Source organism: Oryctolagus cuniculus, chromosome X (assembly GCF_051225735.1).
Source record: "Oryctolagus cuniculus isolate XC-2025 breed Fujian yellow rabbit chromosome X, ASM5122573v1, whole genome shotgun sequence".
Taxonomy (NCBI): domain Eukaryota; kingdom Metazoa; phylum Chordata; class Mammalia; order Lagomorpha; family Leporidae; genus Oryctolagus; species Oryctolagus cuniculus.
The window spans coordinates 10,313,351-10,338,563 of NC_142888.1; the positions used below are offsets into that span (position 1 = coordinate 10,313,351).

General features: G+C 44.7%; 1 protein-coding gene and 1 long non-coding RNA gene across 4 annotated transcripts in view; one reads left to right on the top strand and one right to left on the bottom strand.

Annotated features, from left to right (window-relative positions):
* Window positions 1-1,258: 1,258 nt before the first annotated feature.
* LOC103351780 (uncharacterized) lies at window positions 1,259-12,189 on the bottom strand. The gene is made up of 3 exons (XR_519484.5): window positions 12,049-12,189; window positions 1,788-2,052; window positions 1,259-1,530 (listed from the first exon to the last, which is right to left on the bottom strand). It is a non-coding gene; the product is annotated as an uncharacterized LOC103351780 (long non-coding RNA).
* A 161-nt stretch (window positions 12,190-12,350) lies between these two features.
* The window catches only part of PDK3 (pyruvate dehydrogenase kinase 3), a 102,571-nt gene continuing 89,708 nt past the window's right edge, over window positions 12,351-25,213 (top strand). For all 3 annotated transcript variants that reach the window (XR_016228472.1, XM_089324868.1, XM_089324869.1), the window contains exon 1: window positions 12,351-12,600. Coding sequence is in view for 2 of the 3 variants with exons in the window: in XM_089324868.1 (XP_089180994.1) it covers window positions 12,495-12,600 (106 nt within the window). In the remaining variant the exon portion in view is untranslated. The remainder of the gene's footprint in view (window positions 12,601-25,213) is intronic.

Here is a 25,213-nt window from a genome sequence, read left to right on the forward strand (position 1 = left end):
TTGATGATTGATAGGATGCAAGAGGTGACAGTGAGGTAGGTGCTGAGGGTGCCTCCCAGATTCTTATTTTAAACAAGCTGGTCAGCAGAACCACCGTTTTCTGAGCAAATATGTTAATTCATTTCCTATCGCTGTAACAAAATACCTGAGACTGCGTAGTTTATAAATAATGAAAGCTTATCTGGCTCGTAGTTCAGGAGGCTGGGAAGTCCAAGAGCAGGGTGCCAGCATCTACTTGGCATTTGGTGAGGATGTTTTTGCTATGTTGTAACATGTGGGGAGTGTCACGTGGCCAGGCAGAGCAAGCATGCCATCGTGGGGGCTCCAGCCTTTTGACTTCATCTACTCCTAATTACCTCTCAAAGGCCTCACCTTCAAATATCATTAACATCTGAATTTGTGGATTAAGTTATCAACACCTGAGCTTTTGGAGCTACTTTGGAACCATAGCAGGAGGGGAACATTACTGGCTGAGGATTTGGACATGAATAGCTTGAGGCGATCACTAAGACATTCAAGTGAAAATGGCCAGTAGGCATTTGGCAGGAAGTTTAAACTTGGGAGTCAAAATCAAAATGGTAAGGTGAAGCCATGGAGATGAGGAAGACTTCCTAGAAGAGAGAGGCAAAGAAGAAGAGAGTAGAGGATAGAGCTCTAAGAAACCCTAAAATAAAGAAGAGAAGCAGAAGTCAGGGAAAGGTACCCAGTAGTGGCCAGAGAGCAGGAGGAACACAAGGAGAGTATGAAGTCACCAAACCTAAAGGAAGAGAGAGGGTTTTTCAACAAGAGGGAGTGACCATGGGATTGAGAAAAACAGGACTAAAAAGTCTCTCCAAGAAGATCACTGGTGACCTTAGCATGAATTTCGTGTGCTGGAGGAGTGGAGGCAGCGCCCAGGAATGTCAGTGAGAACGTGATCTTCAGGAAAACCTGTTTGGCGATGAGAAGTCCAATCGGAAGCTGCTACTGGGGAGAGGTGGAAATGTGTGTAACCCCCCCCCCCCACAATCACACACACACATACACACACTCACTGCCTTCCCAGAAGGGCAAATGTAGGTGATAGATGCAAGTCTGGAACCGCTAGACCACAACCATATATATTAGCCTTTTGAGGCTTCTGCAATGGCTTATAAAGGACAGCCATGTATTTCTCCCAAGATTGAGTTGCCGGCAGGTTTGGTGTCTGGCAAAGCCTGCTTTCTCGAAGATGGCACCCTCTCACTGCATCCTCACAAGGAGGAAGGGACTACTTAGCTCGCTGAGGCAGTTTTTATTTTATTTTTTTTTTAAGATTGATTTATTTACTTGAAAGCTAGCATAACATAGAGAGAGAAGGAGAGGCAGAGAGAGAGAGAGAGAGAGGGAGGGAGGGAGGGAGGGGTCTTCCATTGATGGTTTACTCCCCAATGGCCGGAGCTGTGCCGATCTGAAGCCAGGAGCTTCTTCCAGGTCTCCCACGCAGGTGCAGGGGCCTAATGACTTGGGCCATCTTGTACTGATTTCCCAGGCCATAGCAGAGAGCTGGATCTGAAAAGGAGCAGCCAGGACTTGAACCGGCGCCCATATGGGATGCTGGCACTACAGGCGGTGGCTTTACCTGCTACACCACAGCACCAGCTCCTGCTGAGGCCGTTTTTTTAAAGGGCACTGATCCCATTCACAAGGACTCCACCCTCATGACCTAATCATCACCAAAGTTCTCACTTCCTAATACCACTACTCTGGGGTTAGCCTTCAACATATGGATTTGGGGGGACCACAAGCATTTAGATCCCAGCACCTACCTCCTTGTGCACTTGTCACTGTCGGCCAGACTCACGCTACTTAGCTCTGTAGTCCTTTCTTGCTGCCATCTCCATCCATCTCAAGTTTTGGTTATTCTGTGATGTGAGCCACCAACTCACCCCCTCCTTTACTTTCTTCCTCTCAGTAACCTAGTGTTGTGGGAGAGATTTTGTGTCTCCAGGGAGTCTGAGTGAAACAACATTTCATTGTAACTTTCTCATCCAGTGAGTACCCAGTGGATTTTCATCAGAAACATTGCCAACCCTGTAAGCAGACAAAGGACAATAGAATATTAGTTAGCAAGTGATTGACAGAGAATTATAAGGGGAGCTTACAGGCAAGTCTGCTACTCATTAGAAGCCAGGGTGGCTATTGAAAAGCCGAATTGCCTGAGTTTAAGGTTTAAATAAGGAGAACAGAGCATGTTTCTTTATTTTTTTATTGAATTGCGAAATTCCCCTTATGCCTAATTCACATGTAATTTCTTGTCCATGACCATAAGGTATATATGGGAACCCAGCCTTCTCCACTCCATGAGGCAACATAGCATAAGAATGGGGACAGGTGCTCCTCAGAATATGCTGCCAAAGAAAACCCAGGACTAAAGTGACTTTTTTGCTGCAATCAGAGACAACAGGAATGCTGAGAAGGAAGAAAATGTGGTAGAAGAATGAAGTCATTTGTGGGAAAGGACAGAAGAAGAAAAAGGTTATACAAGGAGTTTGTTACACAAGGAGAAACATAATACAGCTCTGACTCATGCAATAAGCTTGCTTTGTAAGGTGGTGAAAAAATAATTGGAGTAATTGGAGAGTAATATCAGAGTTCTTAACTCGGTTTTGAACACAAACATCTTTTATTTATACATTTTGGGGTATTTTCCTCCTCTTTTCATCATTTTCTTTGCCTTATTTTCTAGGAAAGTGCTTGTCCTAACTCTTCCCTCAGGATCTATTTAATACATTAGTGCTTGAGGAACAACAGCTGTGGATGACTATGTTGGTATTGATCAATAATTTAGTATGTTAGACCTCTTCTCATAGGCTCATGATCTCCTTTTTAGAGATCAGCTGAAGTCCAGCTCACTCACTTTACATATGAGGAGTGGGGTGTGGAAACATGAAGCAATTTCTCCAAATCCACAGAGCTAGTTTGTGGCAGAAGCAGGCGTGGGACTTCAAGGTCAGGTGTTTGTGTAGGCTATGCTATCATGTTTGAATGTATTAAAACAACAGCAGTGGATCAAGTAATTGGGAGCTGACCAAAGTCAGGAGGGTACTGTTACTCGTCCTCACAAGAAACCTGTGAAGGAAGCTTCATGACTCCATTATCTCATTGTCCAGATGAAGCAGTCGAAGCCCAGAGAGGTTAAATAACTCACCTAAGACCACACAGTCAGTAAATAACAGCGCCACCTAATCTTGTGGGATGATCAAGTAGGGATTACTAGTGTCTATGGCTGATCTTATATCTCCATTGGAACAGGTAGTGGCCTCCCTGGTGGCATAAGGAAGGTCCAAAGGCCCACCCAACCAAAATGACTGACCCAACTTCTTTGCTGTGGTGGCTAAAGATTGCATTTAGGATCATTGCTAGAAAAGAGTAGTGTTGGGGACCAGTGTTGTGGTGCAGCAAGTTAAACTGCTGCTTGTGACACCAATATCCCATATCGGAGTGCTGGTTTCAGACCTAGCTACTCCTCTTTTGATCCAGCTTCTTGTTAATGCACCTGGAAGGTAGCAGAATATGGCCTAAATACAAGGGTTCCTGCCACCAGGATGGAGTTCCTGGTTCCTGGCTTCAGGGTGGCCCAGATCTGGAAGTCACAGCCATTTGGGGAGTGTACCAGATGGAACATTGATTGATTCATTCATTCTCTCTCTCTCCCCCTTCCCCTCCCTCTCTCCCTCTCTCCCACTCCTCTTTCCCTACCCTCCCTCTCTGTCATTCTGCCTCTCAAATAAATGAATACATCTTTAAAAAGAAAACAGTAGTCTTGGAATGCGGCACCAAAGAGCTACATTTTGTTGGGCAATGAGAAGGGAAACTATCAGAATCCAGGAGAATTCTTCAGGCGCATGAATGATACTGGTCAGGCGGAATCAGCATGAAGGGCTGTGATAGCTGAGGAAGAAACGCTAACATGGAAGTGGGTAACACACACCTCAGAGTTATCTCTAGAATAAGGCTTGATCTTTGAGCCTCTAATTGGACTGTGATATTTATGGAACTCAATAGCGTTCATTTATAGAACTTGGTCAGTATGCTGTGGCTCTATTATTTCAGCTTAGTTGGAAAGAATTGAATTAACAGTATTCCTGGGCTCAAGATACATGGGTAAATGCTTGGCCCTCAGTTAAAATAAGTAAAAACATACATAAATATGAACACCCATGCTGGGGTTTGAATGTGTCCTCCAAAACTCATGTTGAAATTTAATTGCCATTGTAACATTAAGAGGTGGGACCTTTAAGAGGTGATCAGGTCCTGAGGGCTCCACCCTCATGAATGGATGAATGCAGTTGTTGAGGGCGTAGATTAGTTATCACAGGAGCGTGTTGCTGTGGATTTGTTCTGAGAGGAGGAGTGTGGTGGGGGCAAGAGGTGCAGAGTCACCACACAGACCCCAGGAGTCGGGTGAGAGCAAGCCAGAGGTGAGCAGCCTGCAGACTTGTTTATTTCAGTTGGTACAGCAGCTTAAATAGCCAAGGCAGCTACTCTGGTGTATGCCCTAATCAGTCAGAGCCTGTTGCCATGTGGTTTCCGAAGCCATCCAATCACAGCCTGTTGCCAGTCAGGCTCTGTTGTCATGTGGTTTCCGAAGCCATCCAATCACAGCCTGTTGCCAGTCAGTTTCTGTTGCCAACGGCCATCCTGGCATGGTCTTCTCATTCCACCACAGGAGCGGGCTTGTGATAAAAAGGCTAAGACCCACCTGACCTTCTCTCTGTCTCACATGCTTGCTTGCCCTTTCCCATCTTATGACACAGCATGAAGGCCCTCACCTGATGCTGGTACCATGCTCTTGGTTTCCCAGTCCCCAGAACTGTGAGCCACATACATTTGTTTATAGACTATCTAGGCTGTGGTATTCTGCTAAAGCAGCAGAAAATGAAATAATACAACATATGAATTAAACACCCAAACCAAAAATTAGAGTAGTTGATGAAGTGCTCTGACAATGCCAAGTTTTGAAGAGGATATGGATTAACAAAATTTCTTGGTTTTACAAATTTGCATTATCTTGCAGAATTAAACATTCTCACATCTTTTAATCAATCATTCTATCTTGTTAAAGCCCCCTCCCTGTGGGGAGCAACTGGGAGCAACTCGGACTAGACTAAGTTACTGGAATTAAGACTTATTCTATGCATCTGCTCTCCCACAATATGGCGCTGGGAGAGGAGTAAACAACTTCTACACAGCTGCCTCCAGTTCGACCAATAACCTGCAGGAGCTGCTCCTGATTGGAGGAGAGCAGCGTACTTGGCGTGTGGGTAGCAGAGTTGGGATTGGTGGAAGAGGACTATAAAGGAGGAGAGAGACGGCATGCACCAGGAACATCTATCTGAAGGAACACCTGTGCAGCCCCCGAGAGAGCCGGCTGGCCGGCGGTATGCCGCTCCCCCGCGGAAGTGGGGAATGTGGCAGGGGGAACTGCCCTTCCACGGAGGTGGAAGGGTCGGTAGCCAACCCGGGAAGAACCAGCAGCAAACCCGGGGAGGGCCGAGCAGACAAAAGAACAACGCAGGGTCCTTTGTCGTTCCTCCGCGAAGAGGGGGAGCGACATAATGGTGCTGTGACTCGGATATGAAGCCTGGGCAGGGTTTAGTGTCGTTCCTCCGTGAAGAGGGGGAGCGACACCTCCCCCTGGTTTTCCCTCCATTCTATCTCTTTCTCCCTTCTTCCCAGGATTGCTCTAGATCCTTCTCTCAGTAGTTCCAACCCCAAACTTGTATATCTGAATCCATCAAGAAACATCTTGAAGAGCGTCTTGCAGATGCTCTTTGAGAAAAAGGAAATTATAGGACTAGCTAGTGGAGTTTTCTTCCTGCTACATCTAAAAATACAGACATACAGGAATCTTTTTTTTTCTTGAATGGGGAAAGTCTAGATCTTCAACAACACCCACTCGAAAAATCGAAGTTATGGTTAGATAAAAAGGAAAGCAATACTACATCAGTTGTTGCCAATTATGGGTTTGCTAACTTGATATCAAGGACTAGGGAGGTGTCGTCTTATTTTTTCAGTGAGGTTCATCTATGTGAAGCGATTTCAATTTTATATTTTAAAACTTATTAAAGATTTATTTATTTTGAAAGTCAGAGTTATACAAACAGTATTTTTCACTTTGTGTTTCTGTGTGGGTGCAAACTGTTGAAATCTTTACTTAATATATACTAAATCAATCTTCTGTATATAAAAGAATTGAAAATGAATCTTGATGTGAATGGAAGGGGAGAGGGAGCGGGAGATGGGAGGGTTGTGGGTGGGAGGGAAGTTATGGGGTGGGGGAAAGCCATTGTAATCCATAAGTTGTACTTTGGAAATTTATATTCAGTAAATAAAAGTTTTTTTTTTTTTTTTAAAGAAAGTTATGGGGGGGAGGGAGGGAGGGAGAGAGAGAGAGAGAGATTGAGATTTTCTACCTGCTGGATCACTCCCCAGATGGCTGCAATGGCCAGCTCTGGGCCAGGCCGAAGCCAGAAGCCAGGAACTCCATCCAGTCTCCCATGTGGGTGGCAGTGGCCCAAACACTTGGGCCATTTTCCATTGCTTTCCCAGGCCATTAGCAGGAGGTAGATGAGAAGTGGAGCAGCTGGGACATGAACTGGCGCCCATATGGGATGCGGGTGTTGTAGGCGGCTGCTTTATTTGCTATGCCACAGTGCTAGCCCCAGCAATTTCAATTTTAGAGAACACATCTCCTCCCAGGTTTTTGTTTTGTTTTTTTTTTTTTTTTGTATCACTTCCTCTGTTAGGTCTTCAAATCATGGCAGAGAAAAAAGCCTTGACAACTGAGTAACACCTTAAACAATGATTCAGTGTTTAATTCACTGTATGTGCCATACTTAAGTGGCTGACCTGGGGCAGTTTACTTAACTTTTTTAAGCCTCAGTTTACCCCTCTGTAAATGGGTATACTCATATTTGCCTTGCAGGATTTAAGTGAGGATTAAGAGGTAACTGTAGGCCGGCGCCGCGGCTCACTAGGCTAATCCTCCGCCTAGCGGCGCCGGCACACCGGGTTCTAGTCCCGGTCGGGGCACCGGATTCTGTCCCGGTTGCCCCTCTTCCAGGCCAGCCCTCTGCTGTGGCCAGGGAGTGCAGTGGAGGATGGCCCAGGTGCTTGGGCCCTGCACCCCATGGGAGACCAGGAAAAGCACCTGGCTCCTGGCTCCTGCCATCGGATCGGCGCGGTGTGCTGGCGGCAGCGCGCCGGCCGCGGCGGCCATTGGAGGGTGAACCAACGGCAAAAGGAAGACCTTTCTCTCTGTCTCTCTCTCTCACTGTCCACTCTGCCTGTCAAAAAAAAAAAAAAAAAAAAGAGGTAACTGTACCTAATGCAACCCTGGCATACAGCAGCCCAGGAGCAAATTCTTGTTAATTTACTGTATAAACAGAAGCATAAGAGACACTCTGTAATGTATCTAGCACAGCACTGTGCAATAACAACTTTAATAACATATTTTATTTAATCAGTTTATACAAAAGTTTATCATTTCACCACGTAATTGGTATAAAAGTTGTTAATCAATAATTTACATTCTTTTTCATATGGAGCCTTTGAAATCCAGGATAAATTTTGGATAATACATCTCAAGTTGGACCAGCCACACTTCAAGGGCTCAAGAGCCCAATGTAGCTAGTAGCACTGTACTGGCAGGGCAGTTCTAGCATTTCTTATGAGAGTGAATCTCTTTCAGTTTTGAAATCTGGGCTTTTCTATTCCACTCTATGGCACATGTCAAACAGTGGAAGGCATGAAGCCCCCGGTCCTGTTCCTTTTGCATCACCAGTTTACATGGTTTCATGCATCAGGTGATATAAGGGGCAGATTAGTCTAGAGCAGGAGTCCCTAAATTCTTTCCTCGAGACTTTCAAACCTCCAGAAAAGTAGGTAGAGCTGGGGATGGTGGGGTGTGGGGGAGGGAGGTTAGAAGAGTTGAGACTGAAAATAAGGCTGCTGTGGCCTGGGGAAGAAGCCCTCTTAGCCACACAACCCTCCCTGATGGAAATCATAGCAACTTGGAAACTAACCCGTGGTGAGTTCACTGTTGGTAGCCATGCCTGTTGTGGGGAGGGGACTAAAGGTGGGAGGTGTACCTTGGCCAACAGTTTGGTTGGATAAAGGCTTTACTAAACTTGCTGATGTAAGAAATGCCAAGTTTCCAGATAATAGGTGGCACTTTAGATGTCAGAGTCCACCGCAAATAATGGTACCTGCTCACTTAATTATGGGCACTAAGTAAATATTAATAGAAGCAGATAAGATCAAGTTTTAGATAAAAAACAGAAGAGCAGTGGATTCTGACAAGTATGTAGGATTAACCTTCATCTTCTGAGGTGAAAGAACTGAGAAAGGCTGTTCATGTTACCTATCCTTGGTTTATAATTTTAGAACATATTCCCACTTAGGGACTCTAGCATTTCTTCAATGTCAAGTCTAAGCATAACATCACTCTAAGCATCCTTAAGTGACATTTTGCTCTATCCTTCCACACCTTTTTCTACACAAAAGTTTAGATCTCTTCTAAACTGAGCTCAAATTTAAAATATAATTTGGTATCTTTATTTCCCTTATTCTTAATGTTTGCATTTTACATGTTCTCATGCAGAAATCCTATAATAAATCTTTTTTTTTTTTTTTGACAGGCAGAGTGGACAGTGAGAGAGAGAGACAGAGAGAAAGGTCTTCCTTTGCCGTTGGTTCACCCTCCAATGGCCGCCGCGGCCGGCGCGCTGCGGCCGGCGCACCGCGCTGATCCGATGGCAGGAGCCAGGAGCCAGGTGCTTTTCCTGGTCTCCCATGGGGTGCAGGGCCCAAGCACCTGGGCCATCCTCCACTGCACTCCCTGGCCACAGCAGAGGGCTGGCCTGGAAGAGGGGCAACTGGGACAGAATCCGGCGCCCCGACCGGGACTAGAACCCGGTGTGCCGGCGCCGCTAGGCGGAGGATTAGCCTAGTGAGCCGCGGCGCCAGCCTATAATAAATCTTTAATGACAGTATAATGGTCCATGGAGTGTGTATGCCATGATTTGTTTATTCTTTATTGTTGTTTTTCTTTTCTGGATATTATAGGATAAATGAAATGAAGTCTGGGTTTGAATGTTCATGTGAAGAGCTAGTAAGACACCCAACAAGTCATTACTGGAGGCTTGTCCCTGTGTGTAGGTACAGGGTAGCTGGAGAAGGCTTGATGTGAAAGGCTACCTTTGACTCTAAGTAACGCATCCATTTAAGCTGCCCCAAACCACAAGGGAGATGTATTGTCCTCTGTAATTGGAAGTTCAGAGAAGGTTTTAGGGTTTGATTTAGTAGCCTGACAAAATCATTGGGGACCAATTTTCTTCCCCTTTCTGCTCTGCTTTCTGCAAAATCAGGTTTGCCCTCTTCACAAGATGAGTGTTGACAGGTACTAGTTGCTTTACTGTGTATACTCAGAAATGGGGAAAAAGGTAGAAAGAGGGAAGGAGAAGACAGAGTTTGAGAGAGATGCTTCCAAAAGCTTCCTGAGAATAGCAAAAAAGTTTGATCACAGAATCCCCCAGGGAATGTCTCCTCCTTTCCCATTGGCCCAATTGGGTCATGTGTCTATCCCTGAACTGAGAGCCATGGCCAGCAAGCAGAATTAAGCTCATTAGTTTTTAGATGGACTGTATATATCATGACTGTTATTTTTCTCTCCAAAGCACAAATTCACTGCATGGGGAAGTGAACCAAAGTGGGAGCAGTTACCAATAGAAGACAAAATTAATTTTACAGCGATTATTAAATGTCTCCTCTGTCTTCCAATGTCTGTTTTCAGCCTCAGAAACAAAAGCACTCAGCTATACACAAACTTTTGCAACTCTAAGTGCAGTAAAACAAAACCCCACAGATTTAGTTGCTTAATATTTATCCTGTAAGGCCGGCACCGCAGCTCACTAGGCTAATCCTCTGCCTTGTGGCGCCGGCACACCGGGTTCTAGTCCCGGTCGGGGCGCCGGATTCTATTCCGGTTGCCCCCCTTCCAGGCCAGCTCTCTGCTGTGGCCAGGGAGTGCAGTGGAGGATGGCCCAAGTGCTTGGGCCCTGCACCCCATGGGAGACCAGGAGAAGCACCTGGCTCCTGGCTTCGGATCAGCGTGGTGCGCCGGCCGCGGCAGCCATTGGAGGGTGAACCAACGGCAAAGGAAGACCTTTCTCTCTGTCTCTCTCTCTCACTGTCCACTCTGCCTGTCAAAAAAAAATTTTATCCTGTCACACCATCCTTGTCCTTACAATCTTTTCTGATCTCCTTTGGAGAAAGAGATAGAGGTTAAAGGCCAAAAACTCTTCATTAGAAACAAAAGGAGGACCAGGATAAACAGACTTCAAGAGGGTTGGGACCATCCAAATAGTCTGTGCAAAACAACTAGAATCAGACACTTGTAAGAAAAGAACTACTGTTTAAAATCATACACAAATTTGATTAAGGATGTAAATTTTGCCAAAAATTCATTAAGTAACACTTGCTTTACTAGCTCATTCATTTGATTGTAACAAATGCCAGGGAGAGAAATCAGGAATATCCATCTATAAAAATAACCAGAACACAGAAAGGCTAGGTGACTTGTATAAGGGCACACAGATAATTAATGAAAGAACCAAGTTTAGGACTGGATTGTTTGAGCCATGGACCAGTACAGTTGCCATTATACTAGGCTCTTTCATGTTGTTCTGCAGTTCTAGAACTTAGCTACGTTTTGGAGAAACAAAAGTAGGGACTTGAAAGTTTAAATAATCAAAATCAACAGAATAAGTAGATTTAAGGTAGCATTTTGTGGGATGAAAAGGAGTGAAAAACTGATTTTCAGATTCAGAAAGATCAGCACCATTTGTTGCTTAGGTTGGGAAAATATCCCTCTCCACCACTAGCCAACTTCTTCCTGATGACTGACTACTCCTGCCGCCAGTTATACGCCACTGCCAGGTAGCACCTGAGAAAGTCACTGGGGGAAGCACAGGCCACTGGGCTTTTTTGTCTGCTTAGTTCTGGTAGCAAACCTCCTGGTTAAAGAGGCTGTTAGCCATCCTTGTCAGGTTTTAGTTTGAATGGAAAAGACATAGTAGTCAACACACCATCACCAAAATCACCAAGAGGTACTTGATTCAGAAGTATAAGACCACTGGATGTCTTAACAGGACATGTGTTACTTTAAATTCAGAAATCAGGGGCCAGTGTTGTCGTGCAGCAGGTTAAACTGTTGCCTGTGATGCTGGCATCCCATATGGGCACTGTTTTGAGTCCCAGCTGCTCCACTTCCCATCCAGCTCTCTGCTAATGTACCTGGGAAAGCAGTAGAAGATGGCCCAAGTGCTTGGGCCCCTGCACCCACATAGGAGGCCTGGATGCAGTTCCAGGCTCTGGCTTTGAGGGTGATGAAAGGCGGTGTCAGTAACCTTGCATTTGATCCTTTGCAGTGGAAGTGGTGGAGAGCAGGGCATGAATCAGAGAATCGATTACCTTAAAATCAATTCTGTCCAACAGAGTTGGAGGCAGGGAAGAAGAGCACCAGAGTGCTACTTGATCTTGTCCTGTGATGGTCGTGGGAGGCATGAAAAACAATCAGTGTCCTAACAGTTTTGTTCAAAGGTGTTTGCCCAGGTGGGAATGAAGCTGGAGGGTGAGGTTATGAGAGAACCACTGGCTTAACCATTCTGACCACAAGGTGTTCTCTGGAGTGGGCAGGGGGCGGCGCACTGGGGGCCACGACAGTGACATTACAATTATTCTGTCAAACGGTGGTGGACAGGCATGAAACAGAGTCAGTGGGCCTACATTTAATTCTGTCCAAAGGCGGTGGTAGTAGTGGAGGGCATGAAGTGATCAAACTAACACGCAAATCAAAATGTCAAGATACAAACACACAGCCTGAAGGGGCGACAGTCAGCCGATCCAGGGAAGGCCTCCCAGAAGAGAAGATTTTGGTTGAGAAGGGCCCTGAGCCGAGCATAGGATCCGATTCCGGGCGTAGGCTCCCAGCCTCCTCCCAGCCCCCCCTAGCACCTCGGCTACCTCTGGGCAGTTGAGAACCTCGTCAGGGGCGGAGCTAGAAGCGGCTGTATTGGCCGGGCCTGAGCTGAGTCCCACCAGCAGCAGAGAGAGACGCCGGAGCGGCGCCGCACCCGGGCAAAAAAAAAAAAAAAAAAAAAAAAAAAGCCTGTGCGGCGGCGGCAGCCAATCAGCGGCGAGCGCGTGCAGAGGCTCTCCCCTTGCGCTCCTCGCACTCCTCGCGCGCCGTGTACGTGCAGCAGTCGGCCCCGCCCCCCGGGCGGAGCCTAGGGAAGCCGCGGGCGGCCGGCCGCGACCCGGGAGTTGTCGCGGCTGTGCCCGCGGTGCAGAGATAGAGACGGAGGCCGGGGTGCGTGTCTGCTGAACGTGCCGGATCCGCGCGGCTAGGCTGCGCTAGCCCTCGCGGACGCCTGGGCATCTAGGCAGGTCAGTGCTCTGCTCCAGCGAAGATGCGGCTGTTTCAGTGGCTGCTGAAGCAGCCGGTGCCCAAGCAGATCGAGCGCTACTCGCGGTTCTCGCCATCACCGCTCTCCATCAAACAGTTCCTGGACTTCGGTAAGTGCGAGGCCGCGGGGCCGCTGCCATCCGGGACCTCCGCCCCGCTTCCGCAACCTCCGGGTAAAGTCCGTGGGAACCGCGGGCGGGGCTAGGGAATGCCCAGGGGCTCTCCTCCGGGCTCAGATTTCGGGGCGCGGAAGGGCAGGGCCTGGCCCTCTTACACCCAACCTCCGGGCTGAGCCGGAGACACAAACCGCGTCCGAGAATCCTCATCCCTGGCGGGACTCCCCAAACCTGCCATCATTAGCTTCAGATCAACCTGACATAAACCTCACCGCCCTGAAAACTTAAGAACCCAGTGTGGGTGGCTTTTTAATGTTTTTATTTTTAGAGTTTTAGAGGGGTTGGGTAAGCGCTGTTTAGAAACACCTTGAGGTTGAGAAGATTATGCAATGGCATTTTGTCCCCTTGTTGCTCTGAGGCTGCAGCGGTAAAACTCGAACTGTGGTCTTTAGCATGTTGTGCTAGAGCAGGTCCAGAGCTGCACTGCAAAAGCTTGAAATGTTAGGAAATGCCGACCTGTAGTCTCCTAGCAGCAGAATGGATTGTGTTACAACTCGGGCCTCGGCGCCAGCACCTTTCCCTGCTCCTCTCCTTTGGCGTCCCATCTACCTTCTCCTGGTCGGGTGGGCTAGTGGGCAGGCAGTGGGCAGCTTCCACAGATTGGAGAGGGAGCACAGAAGGCCCAGGCCCTCAACCTGCCAGAGGCCCGAGATCGGAATAGGTTTCCACCACCTCCTGTGTACTGGATCGTGTTTCTCTAGAGTGGGGCCGTTTCACCAGACACTGAATGTGGGGGAGCTGGTTGCGAAACACCTAAAAGTCACACAAAAGTGTGCATCCAAGCATCGGAAAGAGACTAAGTAACCCTGAAGGAAAATAAAATCAGGCAGCAAAGGCATTCTAAACTCTCAAGAGAAAATAATGGGGTATCTCTTCATTTATGTGAATGTCAAAGGGATGGTATCAGCTGGGGAAAAAATAAAACCAAAAAAAGAACCAAACAAAACCCAAAGTGCACAGTACATGGAACATTCCAGAAGACCTGAAATTACAAAATGTGATGTTCATACTTAACAGAATAGTTGGGATAGGAATAAAGTTGACAGCAAATTAAAAAGAAACCACCTTGCCAGAGAATGATGATGAAAGCTAGAGTTCTGTGAGATGTTGATTTTTGCATCTTAAACTTCGTTCCCCAAAGCTTTTCAGTAGTTTGACTCTCCATCCTTAGGCACTTGTGGAATTTTAGAGGGTTGAGGCAGTTCCTCATTTCAGAGTTCAGATAGAAAATGCTGCCATTATTATAATCATGCTTTCCATTTACTTTATGTTTTAGAGAACTCTGGAGGTCTCAACCTTTCATTAGGGTAAACTGAGACAATAAAAGAAAGAAAAGTAATCCAGAAACTCCCAGTGTCTCCAACCCTTGAAGTTTAAGTGATAGCTCTATAGCATGGCTCAAATTTCAATTCATTTATTTCTATAGCAGCTAGTGTCTACCCATGTTAATAAATGTCTTGGCAAGGATGTTATTTGAGTAGGAAAACCACAGTAGGGGATAATGTTATCTTGGAAAACCTATAAGGCCAGTATCTGGAAGTGAATGTTCTAATTCTGACCCTGCCTGGTGGCCTTTGGCTAAGTGACCCATCCTCACTGGGGGGTCAATTTCCTTGTTAATAAAATGTGTAGATTGTATCAGGTAATCTGTAAAGCATAGCCCCCAAACCATATGACTGCAGTTTCAAAGGAAAAGGGATAAGCTCTTAACAGGAAAATTACAGAATCTTTTGATAGATATTCACCATAAAGTCTTCTGACCTATTTTGGGATAGGTGGAAGAATTCATTAAAATTGGATCATGAGAGAAGCATAATAATTTGTCTTTGCCTTTAAGGAAGCACACAGAAGAACTATATATAATTGTAGTGGAATGTGCTGGAAACTACAAGGCTGGTTTTTAGTGCCCGGAGATGAATCAGGTGCTAGTGAGCCTATCTTTAAGAATATGACAACTTAAGGGGATTGTCATACAAAGGCCATTCCTACTACTTCTCTTGGTTCTGTCTCTTGATAACAATTCTTTTGGCAAGTGATGAGGAAATTGGAGATTTCAGAATGGATGGAGGGATTTTTTTCAAGATGCGGGGTGGGGGGGAGCGGCATAGAAACTTTATGCCCCCATGTGATTGCAGAAAACCGAGGAGGAGGGAGGGTTGCTCAAATGCTTAGAGTACTAAGTAGGAGTAGCAGGTGAGTGAGGGGAGCCAGCCTGGCGGGGCTGTGGCAGACTCCTGATTGGCTCTGGAGGGAGTAACTGATGGCTACCAATTCAGTGTATATTTTAAAAGACCTTTGGCACAAACAAAATAGCTGATGGACCATGTTGTCCTGCAGGCTGCCAGTTTGTGAACTTTGTGTCTTTCTCCCTGGGCACTGTACAAATGACGCATACGTTTTGATGAGGGTAACTGGATAGTGACAAGAGAAAGAATGTACACAGTATTTTGGTTGCAGTATTTGTTTTAACCATGTACACAGAAGTTACAGTTCCTGTGGCCACTGAAATAGCTTTCTTAGGCTACTGTATACTACATCAGTGAGTCGTGAGATTGTTTCTTTTGTTAGGAGTGAAGGCTGGGGCAGTCATTTGCCCTAGCAGTTAAGATGCTGCTTAAGACACCTGCATCGCATGTGAGCGTGCCTGGCTACGATTCCCAGCTTCCTGCTAACTCAGACCCCTGGGAGGCAGCAGGTGATGGCTCACTCAGTAGCTGGGTTCTCATCTGCAAGACCTGGATTGAGTTCCTGGCTCCAGGCCTAGGTCCAGCCCCGGCTTTTTGAGACATTTGAGAAATGAATCAGGAGATGGAAGCTCTGTGTCTGTCTCTCTGCCTCTTAAATAAATAAACAATAATCATAATTAAAAAATAAAGACTAACATTGGTATTTTAAAGCAGGGCTTCACAGTCTCAGCGCTCTTCATGTTTTAGGCCCTATCATTGTTGTGAGAGACTGTCATGTGCACTGTGGGAGATTTAGCCACATCCCTGGCCTCAACCCCCCTAGGATGTCATTAGCATGCCCCCATCCCAAGTTGGGACAGCCAGCATATCTAGCGTTGCCAGATATTCCCTGGGGTTCTCATTGTTGAGATCCCTTGTTTTAAAGCATTCAGATCTGTGGTTTTCAGGCTTGGCCTCCTACCTCAAATTTTCTGATGTAAATGGTTTGGGGATGGGTTCAAGGCATTGATACTTTTAGAATATCCCAGGTCTGTCTAAAGCATCAGCAAGGGGGCAGGCATTTGGCACAATGGCTAAGCAGCTGCTTGGGACACCCACATCCTGTGTTGGAGAGCTTGAGTTTGAGTCCTGGCTCTGCTTCTGATCCAGCTTCCTGCTAATGTATACGCTAGAAAGGCAGCAGATGATGGCCCAAATACTTGGATCCTTGCTACTCATGTGGGAGACCTGGATTGAGTTCCTGCCTTTGGCTTGGCCCAGCCCTGGCTGTTGCAGGCATTTGGGGAATGAACCAATACATACAAGTTTGTTCTCTGCCTCTCTACCTTTCAAATAAAATGAGAATAAATAAAGCATTTTAAAAAAATCCCAAAACATCACCAAGGTTAAAAACCATTAAGTTGATGATCTTCCTTCTAATCTACTATCCCCCTTTGATGTGTGTGCAGTGTTTCTCTGTGCCCTTTAAAACAATAAACTCTTGAATTTGATCTTTTCTTGAAATATGGCCTGCCACACAGTTAATGAGTGCAGCAAGAATCACAAGTGTCCTGAATGGATTGTTAGTTTATTTTGACACTAGTCCATCCCAAAGAGTGAGAATTTTTAATTAATTAATTTATTTATTTATTTGACAGGTAGAGTTATAGACAGAGAGAGAGACAGAGAGAAAGGTCTTCCTTCCATTGGTTCACTCCCCAAATGGCCGCCATGGCTGGTGCTACGCCAATCTGAAGCCAGGAGCTTCCTCCTGGTTTCCCATACAGGTGCAGGGTCCCAAGCACTTGGGCCATCTTCCACTGCCCTCCTGGGCCACAGCAGAGAGCTGGACTGAAAGAGGAGCAACTGGGACTCGAACCCAGTGCCCATATGGGATGCCGGCACCACAGGGGGGAGGATTAACCAAGTGAGCCACAGCGCCGGCCCCAAGAATTTTTTTTTTTAATGAGGTTTTCTTTTTGGCCTGGGATTGTAGTCACAGTTGTAAATTCAAAAGATCGAAGCAGAAAGGCCTACTTCCTGCTTCTGTCCAGTGGCCTCCCCTTTTTTGCATAACGGGCAGCCTATATCTTTGTACCTTGTTTTTAAAAACATAGTACATTAAAGAGCTTTTCGTATCTGTTCTACACAACTTCCCTTTTCTTTTTTATGGCTTCTGAGAACTTGGTTATATGGTCATATTGTAGGTGGCAAACTCCCTATTAGTGGCTTGTAGATTGTTTGCAATATTAGCTGTGACAGCAGCACTACAGAGAATTACTGTGTACATTGTAATTTCATGCATGTCTGAGTGCATGTGCGTGTGCGTGTGTGTGTGTATAGAACAGATTTCTAAACATGAAATTGCTGCATCAGTGGGTATGTACATTTGTAATTCTAATAGACACTGTCAGATTGCTTTCTGTCGAGGTTGTCTGTTCACACTGTTTACATTGTGCTAGAAGTTTCTGAGAGTGCTTATTTTCCTACACTTTCAACACGTTGTTGTCAAACTTTTGATAGGTGAAACAAATATCTAGGTAGAATTTTTTCCCCCTTGGGAAAAAAATTTCTTCATTTTGGCTTTTTATTATAGAAAATTTTAAACATATGCAGAATGTAGACTAGTATGATGAACCCCTGGATTCATTTTATTGATATTCATGTACTATTTGCCTCTGGCTATTATGTATATATACAGTGTGTTAGGTTTTTTTTTTTTAACCAGTCATGCTTTGTTCACAAAGATAATTTTTTTTCTTTAATCTGTTCTTTAAAGCTTTAGTAGAACCCCTAAAAAAAGAACCCCTATATGAAAATTATTAGGTCTTTTAAATGTGTTGGGAAATTATTGCTCTGTGACAACTTTTTCTGTCCTATGATATTTTCTGTATAGGTTTTTGGTCTCTTCTAGAATAAATGTGTTTTGTTATATTTTTCTAGAAAATTATCCTAGTCATGGAAGCTTTTAGTAAGTCAATTTGGATAGCTGAGAGAGTAGTCAATATATTAGCAATCTCATTTTTCTCTAGCTGCTTCCTTTTTGTGTGTGTGTTTGTTTAGGTAATTTTTTTGGTTGGATTTATTAGTTTTATGACTTTTGTTTTCTAGTTCATTGATATCTACCTTGACTTTATTCATTTCTTCTGATCTACTCAGGTTTATTCTTTTTTTAAAAAATTGCATCTGAGTTTCTTTGCTGCTGGGTTATTTATGTTAGTATTTCAGGTTACGGTTAGTCCTCTGAGCACTGCTTTTGCACCTAATGTTTTGAATCCTTTTCCTTCCTCCAGCTCTTCTGCATCCTAGATTTTTATTCTTCTACAACCTAAGAATAGTTTGAGGGAGCTTTAAAATCTCTTGTGTAGGTGCAGTCTCTATTTTTATTTTTGTTTAGTTTTGCTACATAGTGATCGTAGAATGTTTTCTGAATTATTCTGACTTCCTTATGTTTACTTTTAAGCCCAGTATATTGTCATTTTCTGCATATGTTCTTTGGGCAGTAAAAAAAAGGTTATGCTCTCTTCTCAGATTACAGTTTGATATATCAGATGAACTATATTAATTATGTTACTTAGGTCTTTTTTTTTTTTTGACAGGCAGAGTGAACAGTGAGAGAAAGAGACAGAGAGAAAGGTCTTCCTTTTCCATTGGTTCACCCTCCAATGGCCACCACAGCTGGTGCGCTGCGGCCGGCGCACCACGCTGATCCGAAGCCAGGAGCCAGGTGCTTCTCCTGGTCTCCCATGGGGTGCAGGGCCCAAGCACTTGGGCCATCCTCCACTGCACTCCCTGGCCACAGCAGAGAGCTGGCCTGGAAGAGGGGCAACCAGGACAGAATCCGGCGCCCGGACCGGGACTAGAACCTGGTGTGCTGGCGCCGCAAGGCGGAGGATTAGCCTATTGAGCCGCGGCGCCAGCCCGTGACATGTACTCTTTTAGCATTACACAGTGTTGCCTTTTACCAGTTGAATGCTCTTTGGCCTGGATTCAACCCTATTTGACATTGAAATCTAGTTCCCTATTTTCTTGTTTACCTTTCCTGGTACAGCATTGCTGTCCTTTTATTTTCAATCTTTTTGATTACTTGTTTTAAATATGTCTCTCAATGTAGTATAGAGGTGAATTGCTTTGTGACTTGACCTTTTGTGACTTGTTTATATGACACATCTGTCATCTGTAATAAAAGTCATCTAGTTTTCTTTTGCTTTCTGTTTTTAAGCTCTATTTTTCTACCATGTTGTGTATTTTCTTTGCTTTGTTTTTACCATATTTTTTAACAAATAATTGAGTTTGAATTTTCGCTTCCAGTGATTATAATTATCATTTTATTTCTTTAGAGCATCTTTGTCCTGTGTGGTTGCCACCTCCCAGCCATATAAGCCTCTTGAGCACTTGAAATGTTGCTAGGGACAGGCATTTGGCATAGTGGTTAGGATGCTGGTTTAGATACCTGTGTCCCATGTCTGAGTTCCTGGGTTTACATCCTGGCTCTGGCTCCTGATTCCAGATTCCTGCTAATGGAGACCTGGGAGGCAGGCAGTGGTGATGCCTCAGGTGTTTGGGTCCTTGCCATCCATGTTATTGTAGGCATTTAGGGAGTGTACCAATGGATGAGCTCGATCTTCCACCTCCTTCTCTTCTTCGCTCTATGTGTCTCTTAAATAAAAAAAGTAAAACTCAGTAAATACCTTAAAAATTAAATATGGCTATTGTGGATGAGAAACTGAATTGATTTAATTTAAAACTGATACTTGCTTTGGTTAACCTTTAAGTATGTTTTATGTTTAAAAGAGGTTAGACATTTGAGTTCACCTATGAACTGTAAATTTTATGAAGTCTAATTGTAAGTCAATTATTTATGATAAAAATTGAACTTCTGAAATGAGATATGCTTAAGTATAAAATGCACACTGGATTTCAAAAAATATAGAACTAGGGGCTGGTGCTGTGGTGCAGCGAGTTAATGCCCTGGCCTGAAGTGCCGGCATCCCATATGGGCGCCAGTTCTAGTCCTGGCTGCTCCACTTCCGATACAGCTCTCTGCTATGGCCTGGGATAGCAGTAGAATATGGCCCAAGTCCTTGGGCCCCTGCACCCATGTGGGAGACCCAGAGGAGGCTCCTGGCTTCATATCGGTGCAGCTCTGGCTATTGCAGTCATCTGGGGAATGAACCAGTGGATGGAGGACCTCTTTCTCTGTCTCAACATCTCTCTGTAACTCTTTCAAATAAATAAAATAAATCTTTAAAAAAACATATAAAGCTAGTAAAATGTCTCAACACATTTTTATTCATTACTTGTTTTTTTAAAGAGATTTATTTATTTATTTGAAAGTCAGAGTTACACAGAGAGAGCAGGAGAGGCAGAGAGAGAGAGATAGGTATTCCATCCGTTGGTTCACTCCCCAATTGGCCACAATGGCTAGAGCTGTGCCAGACCGAAGCCAGGAGCCAGGAGCTTCTTCCAGATCTCCCACAAGGGTGCAGGGGCCCAAGGACTTGGGCCATCTTCTACTGCTTTCCCAGGCCATAGCAGAGAGCTGGATCGGAAGTGGAGAAGCCAGAACTTGAACTGGCACCCATATGGGATGCTGGCACTGCAGGCAGTGGCTTTACCTGCTATACCACAGCACTGGTCCCTCATTACTTGTTAAAAAATAATCATATGGATATGTTGGGTTAAGTAAAATGAAAAAATGTTCATGTTTCTTTTTATGTTCATGTGGCTACTAGGAAATTTAAGATTATATATGTGGCTCACGTTTATTGGACAGTATGACTTCAGGTAGTATATATTAATTCCTTATTAAGAGCAATGGAAACATATTTTAAAGCTTAAAAATCAACATTTATTGATTTAATTTCTTAATATAACTTTGATGTGTCTTGTTCCATTGTTTTTTTCTGTGAACCTTGCTGGATGTTTTGGACAAATTTATTGTCCTTGAATGGCAGTTAATGTTACAGTGGCTTCTTGTTATATCTGTGCAAATTTGAGTTCAGTCTTTCTCTTTACTGGTGGCTATGAATTAAAAATTCTCTTGGTGACATAAGAAAAGGAGAACTTAGTCTGTAATGACATAAAGATAGAACTGAGTGTTTAATAAATTGGTAGGAAATGATGCACATTTTCATTTGTACTAGCTTTTTTGTTTTAAGAATTATTTTATTTATTTGAAAGAGTTACAGAGAGAAGTAGAGCCAGAGAGAGAGAGAGAGAGAGAGAGAGATAGGTCTTGCATTCCACTGGTTTGCTCCCCAAATGATGGCAATGGCCAGAGCTGAGCTGATCTGAAGCCAGGAGCCAGGAGCTTCCTCTGGGTCTCCCACGCAGGTGCAGGGGCCCAAGCACTTGGGCCATCCTCCACTGCTTTCTCAGGCCATAGCAGAGAGTGGGATCTGAAGAGGAGCAGCCGGGACTTGAACTGGTGTCTAAATGGGATGCTGACACTGCAGGCAGGGGCTTTAACCTGCTTTGCCACAGCGCCGGCCCCTGTACTTGCTTTTCATCTTTCAGTGTCACACTGTCCACTTGTGGTTTCTTCATTTAACTACTTTCTTTTTTTTTTTTTTTATTTTTTTTTTAATTTTTTTTATTTTTGACAGGCAGAGTGGACAGTGAGAGAGACAGACAGAGAGAGAAAGGTCTTCCTTTGCCGTTGGTTCACCCTCCAATGGCCGCCGCTGCAGCCGGCGCACCGCGCTGATCCGATGGCAGGAGCCAGGATCCAGGTGCTTTTCCTGGTCTCCCATGGGGTGCAGGGCCCAAGCACCTGGGCCATCCTCCACTACACTCCCTGGCCATAGCAGAGAGCTGGCCTGGAAGAGGGGCAACCGGGACAGAATCCGGCGCCCCAACCGGGACTAGAACCCGGTGTGCCGGCGCCGCAAGGTGGAGGATTAGCCTATTGAGCCACGGCGCCGGCTCTCATTTAACTACTTTCATCCTACTCCCCTATTACTTGTTTTCTTGCCCTATTACTTGTGCATGGTCGCACTTGTATTAAACATGTTCGCTCCTGCCTCCTTTCCCTTCGTTTATCCCACAGTGCCTCTGCACAGGGTAAGCACTTACCTCCTGGGATTGCGGCCTTGCGCTTCCTCAGCTCAGCTTGCTCTGCTCAGAGTGGGGGCTCCATAAATGCTGATTGCTGATGGAGTGCCTGACTCCACATAGGGTGTATTAAACATGGTGGAACTTTAATTTAGTTAGTTATTATATATGTTTAAATACAGTATCTTCTGCATAAAGCCGCCCAGAAGCAGTTTGTCTGGCAATGCTGCCTTTTTGGCGCAGAACTGCTCGTATTTTGATTTCTACCATAATCTTTCTGTGAATCTCACAGTCTTCAGCTACTAGAAGGCAGCAACCAGTTTCCCTGTTCTTACTGTTGTTGAGGTCCAAGGGCTCGGTTGCCTTCTTTAGAAAGTATTTGAAGATTCAAATACCCACCAAGAAGTTGACTTTGGTTCCAAATGACTACTCTTTGCAAAGTCTCAGCTTTTTAAAGTCATTTTGTTCCTGAAGCCTGATTACCTCTGGGGAGAGCATTGTTTCTGGTCCTGGAGAAGATGAAATTGTTTCCTTAAAAACACATTAGGAGACTGGCGCTGTGGCTCACTTGGCTAATCCTCCGCCTGCGGCCCAGCGCCCCGAGTTCTAGTCCCGGTTGAGGCGCTGGATTCTAGTCCCGGCTGCTCCTCTTCCAGTCCAGCTCTCTGCTGTGGCCTGGGAGGGCAGTGGAGGAAGATGGCCCAAGTGCTTGGGCCCTGCACCCGCATGGGAGACCAGGAGGAAGCACCTGGCTCCTGGCTTCGGATTGGCGCAGCACCGGCTGTAGCGGCCATTTGGGGGCTGAGCCAACGGAAAAGGAAGACCTTTCTCTCTGTAGCTCTCTCTCTGTCTAACTCTGCCTGTCAAACACACACACACACACACACACACACACACATTAGGAAAGGGGGAAAAGATCTCACTCTGCTTCCAAGTGTGTTTATTTTGTATCTCTACTATGTATGTCATATATATTTTTTGTAAGCCAAAATGTTTTTCTGCTGTGCAGTGTTGCCAAGAATTAGACAAACCTGTTTGGAGACAGAAACCAACTATTCAGAATCAAAGGGGAAGAGAATAGTTTAGGGTAAAGATATCTCAAATGACTTATCGGATCTTGGTTGGTTTTTATGTTTAAGGAAAGAATTGGGCTTTGGGACCTTTAAGATCTGATAGGGCTGGATTTTCATATAACCTGATTTCTTGGGCTCCAGGACATCTTTAAGGCATACCAATTGTACGTCTGGCTCCAGTGCCTTCATGGTACTTGAGTATGTTTTGTGTGCTGGTGAATGGGAAACATAGCCACACTTATTATTACCTATTGATGGCTGGGTGGGAGGAATCCCAGCAAGCTTTTGGGAAATTGACCAGACTATTGGCAAGATTTGGGAAACTTTAGTTTTGTCATTGGATGTCATCACAAAGCATCACTTCTTTCCCTGTTCCTTTATGATGTATGGACATTCAATTACTTTTCTTGTGTGATACTTCAGTTTCAGAGTCGGGCAAATTCTTGTGTTTTTAGAATACTCTGCTCTAAGATAATATATCAAAGTATAGTCTTACCACCAGGCTTTTTTTAAATAGATAGACTTCATTTTGTTTAAAGATTTATTTATTTGAAAAGCAGAGTTAGAGAGGCAGAGAGAGAGAGAGAGAGAGAGAGAGAGAATCTTCCTCCACTGGTTCACTTCCCAAATGGCCACAACAGCTGGGACTGGGCCAGGGTGAGGCCAGGAGCCAGGACCTTATTCTTTGTCTCCCACATGGGTAACACGGACCCAAGGACTTGGGCCAACCTCCGCACATGAGCAGGGAGCTGGATCAGCAGTGGAGCAACTTGGACTTGAACCAGTACCCATATGGGATGCTGGCATTGCAGACAGTGACTTAACCTGCTGTGCTACAATGCCAACCTCAGTAGACTTTATTTTTAAGAGTAATTTTAGATTCACAGCAAAATTGAATAGAAGGTATAGTGAATTCCTACATCTTCCTCCCTCAACACAGCGTCTGCCACCATCAACATCCTGTGACGGTCTGGGACATTTGTTAAAATTGATGAATCAGCAGCGACCCATTATTCTCATTCTGTGAGTTTTGATAATACCTGTCTTTGTAAATAAAGTTTTACTGGAACACAGCTATGCCCATTCATTACATATTGTCTGTGGCTTTTGTCTCTCCACAGCGAGAGAGTTGAGTAGTTGCCAGAGATAGTATGGCCCACATAGCCAGAAATGTTTACCATCCGGTTCTTTTCAGAAAGTTTGCTGATCCCTTGTCTAAGATAATTCAGTTCCCAGTTTAAAGAACTGAGCAGTGATTGCTCCTGATTTGCATTTCAGTGGTGAAGCTCTTTTTGTCCTGTGTGCTAGTAACACTGAAACTCCCCTATCTGGATTGTGTGTCACTTCCGTGGGAGCCAAGACTTTTCCGGGTAATCCAGTGGTTCACCCCTAGGGTATCTAGCTTTGAATGGAATTACCATGTCAAAGGGTTTGAGGGGACTTACAGCTTTAATTTACAGGCTATCAGCAAAGTGTATCAGTTTCTTCACAGCCCTGCCAAGTGAGGTTTTATTATTTTAATTGTTTAGCAGGTATGGTAGGCACTAAAAGTTTTTTCCCTGCTTGAGACTGCATTTTGTTGTGTGTAAAATGCCTTTGATATTTTAGTAAATGGACTCTGGAGTCTTAAGCATTGTCATGAATTGTTTGTGTATGCTAATAAATTAGTCAGTGTTCACATTGATTAGCACATTACTGAAAATGTGCCAAGGGGACTGTGGGTGGATTACCCGCTGTTCCTAGATTTTCTACCTAGAAAACAGTGTCATGTAAACTGGCATTGAAACTAGCATTGAGATGCCTCCAGTTAGTCCATTTTGCTTTTATAGCAGGGGGACCAGTTTACCTCATTACTTCCCTTTGTGGCAGAGCTGAGTCTGATTGTGACCCATAGTAGGTGTCCTTCATATCCCTCAAGGAGAACCTTGCTCCTGGTCATTGTCTCATTTTAACTCTGAGATTATACCTTCTGTTATAATGAATGGCACAAAAATTATAGTAAATTATTATGTTTACACAGGTCACTATTTATAGTTCCTCTAATTGAATACTTTGGATTCTAACTCAGTGGTATGTTATTTCCCTAAGGGTCACTCAAAGAGTTATGATTTTCTTTTCATTCTTAGACTTGATCTGTGGTTTTACTCAACTGTTGTACCAGTTGTAACTTTCTCTCTTAGTAGGGCACGGGGGTCAGTGTATAATAGTCTTACTGTTGAGAATAGATTATCATCTCTGTAACATTTTCCCATA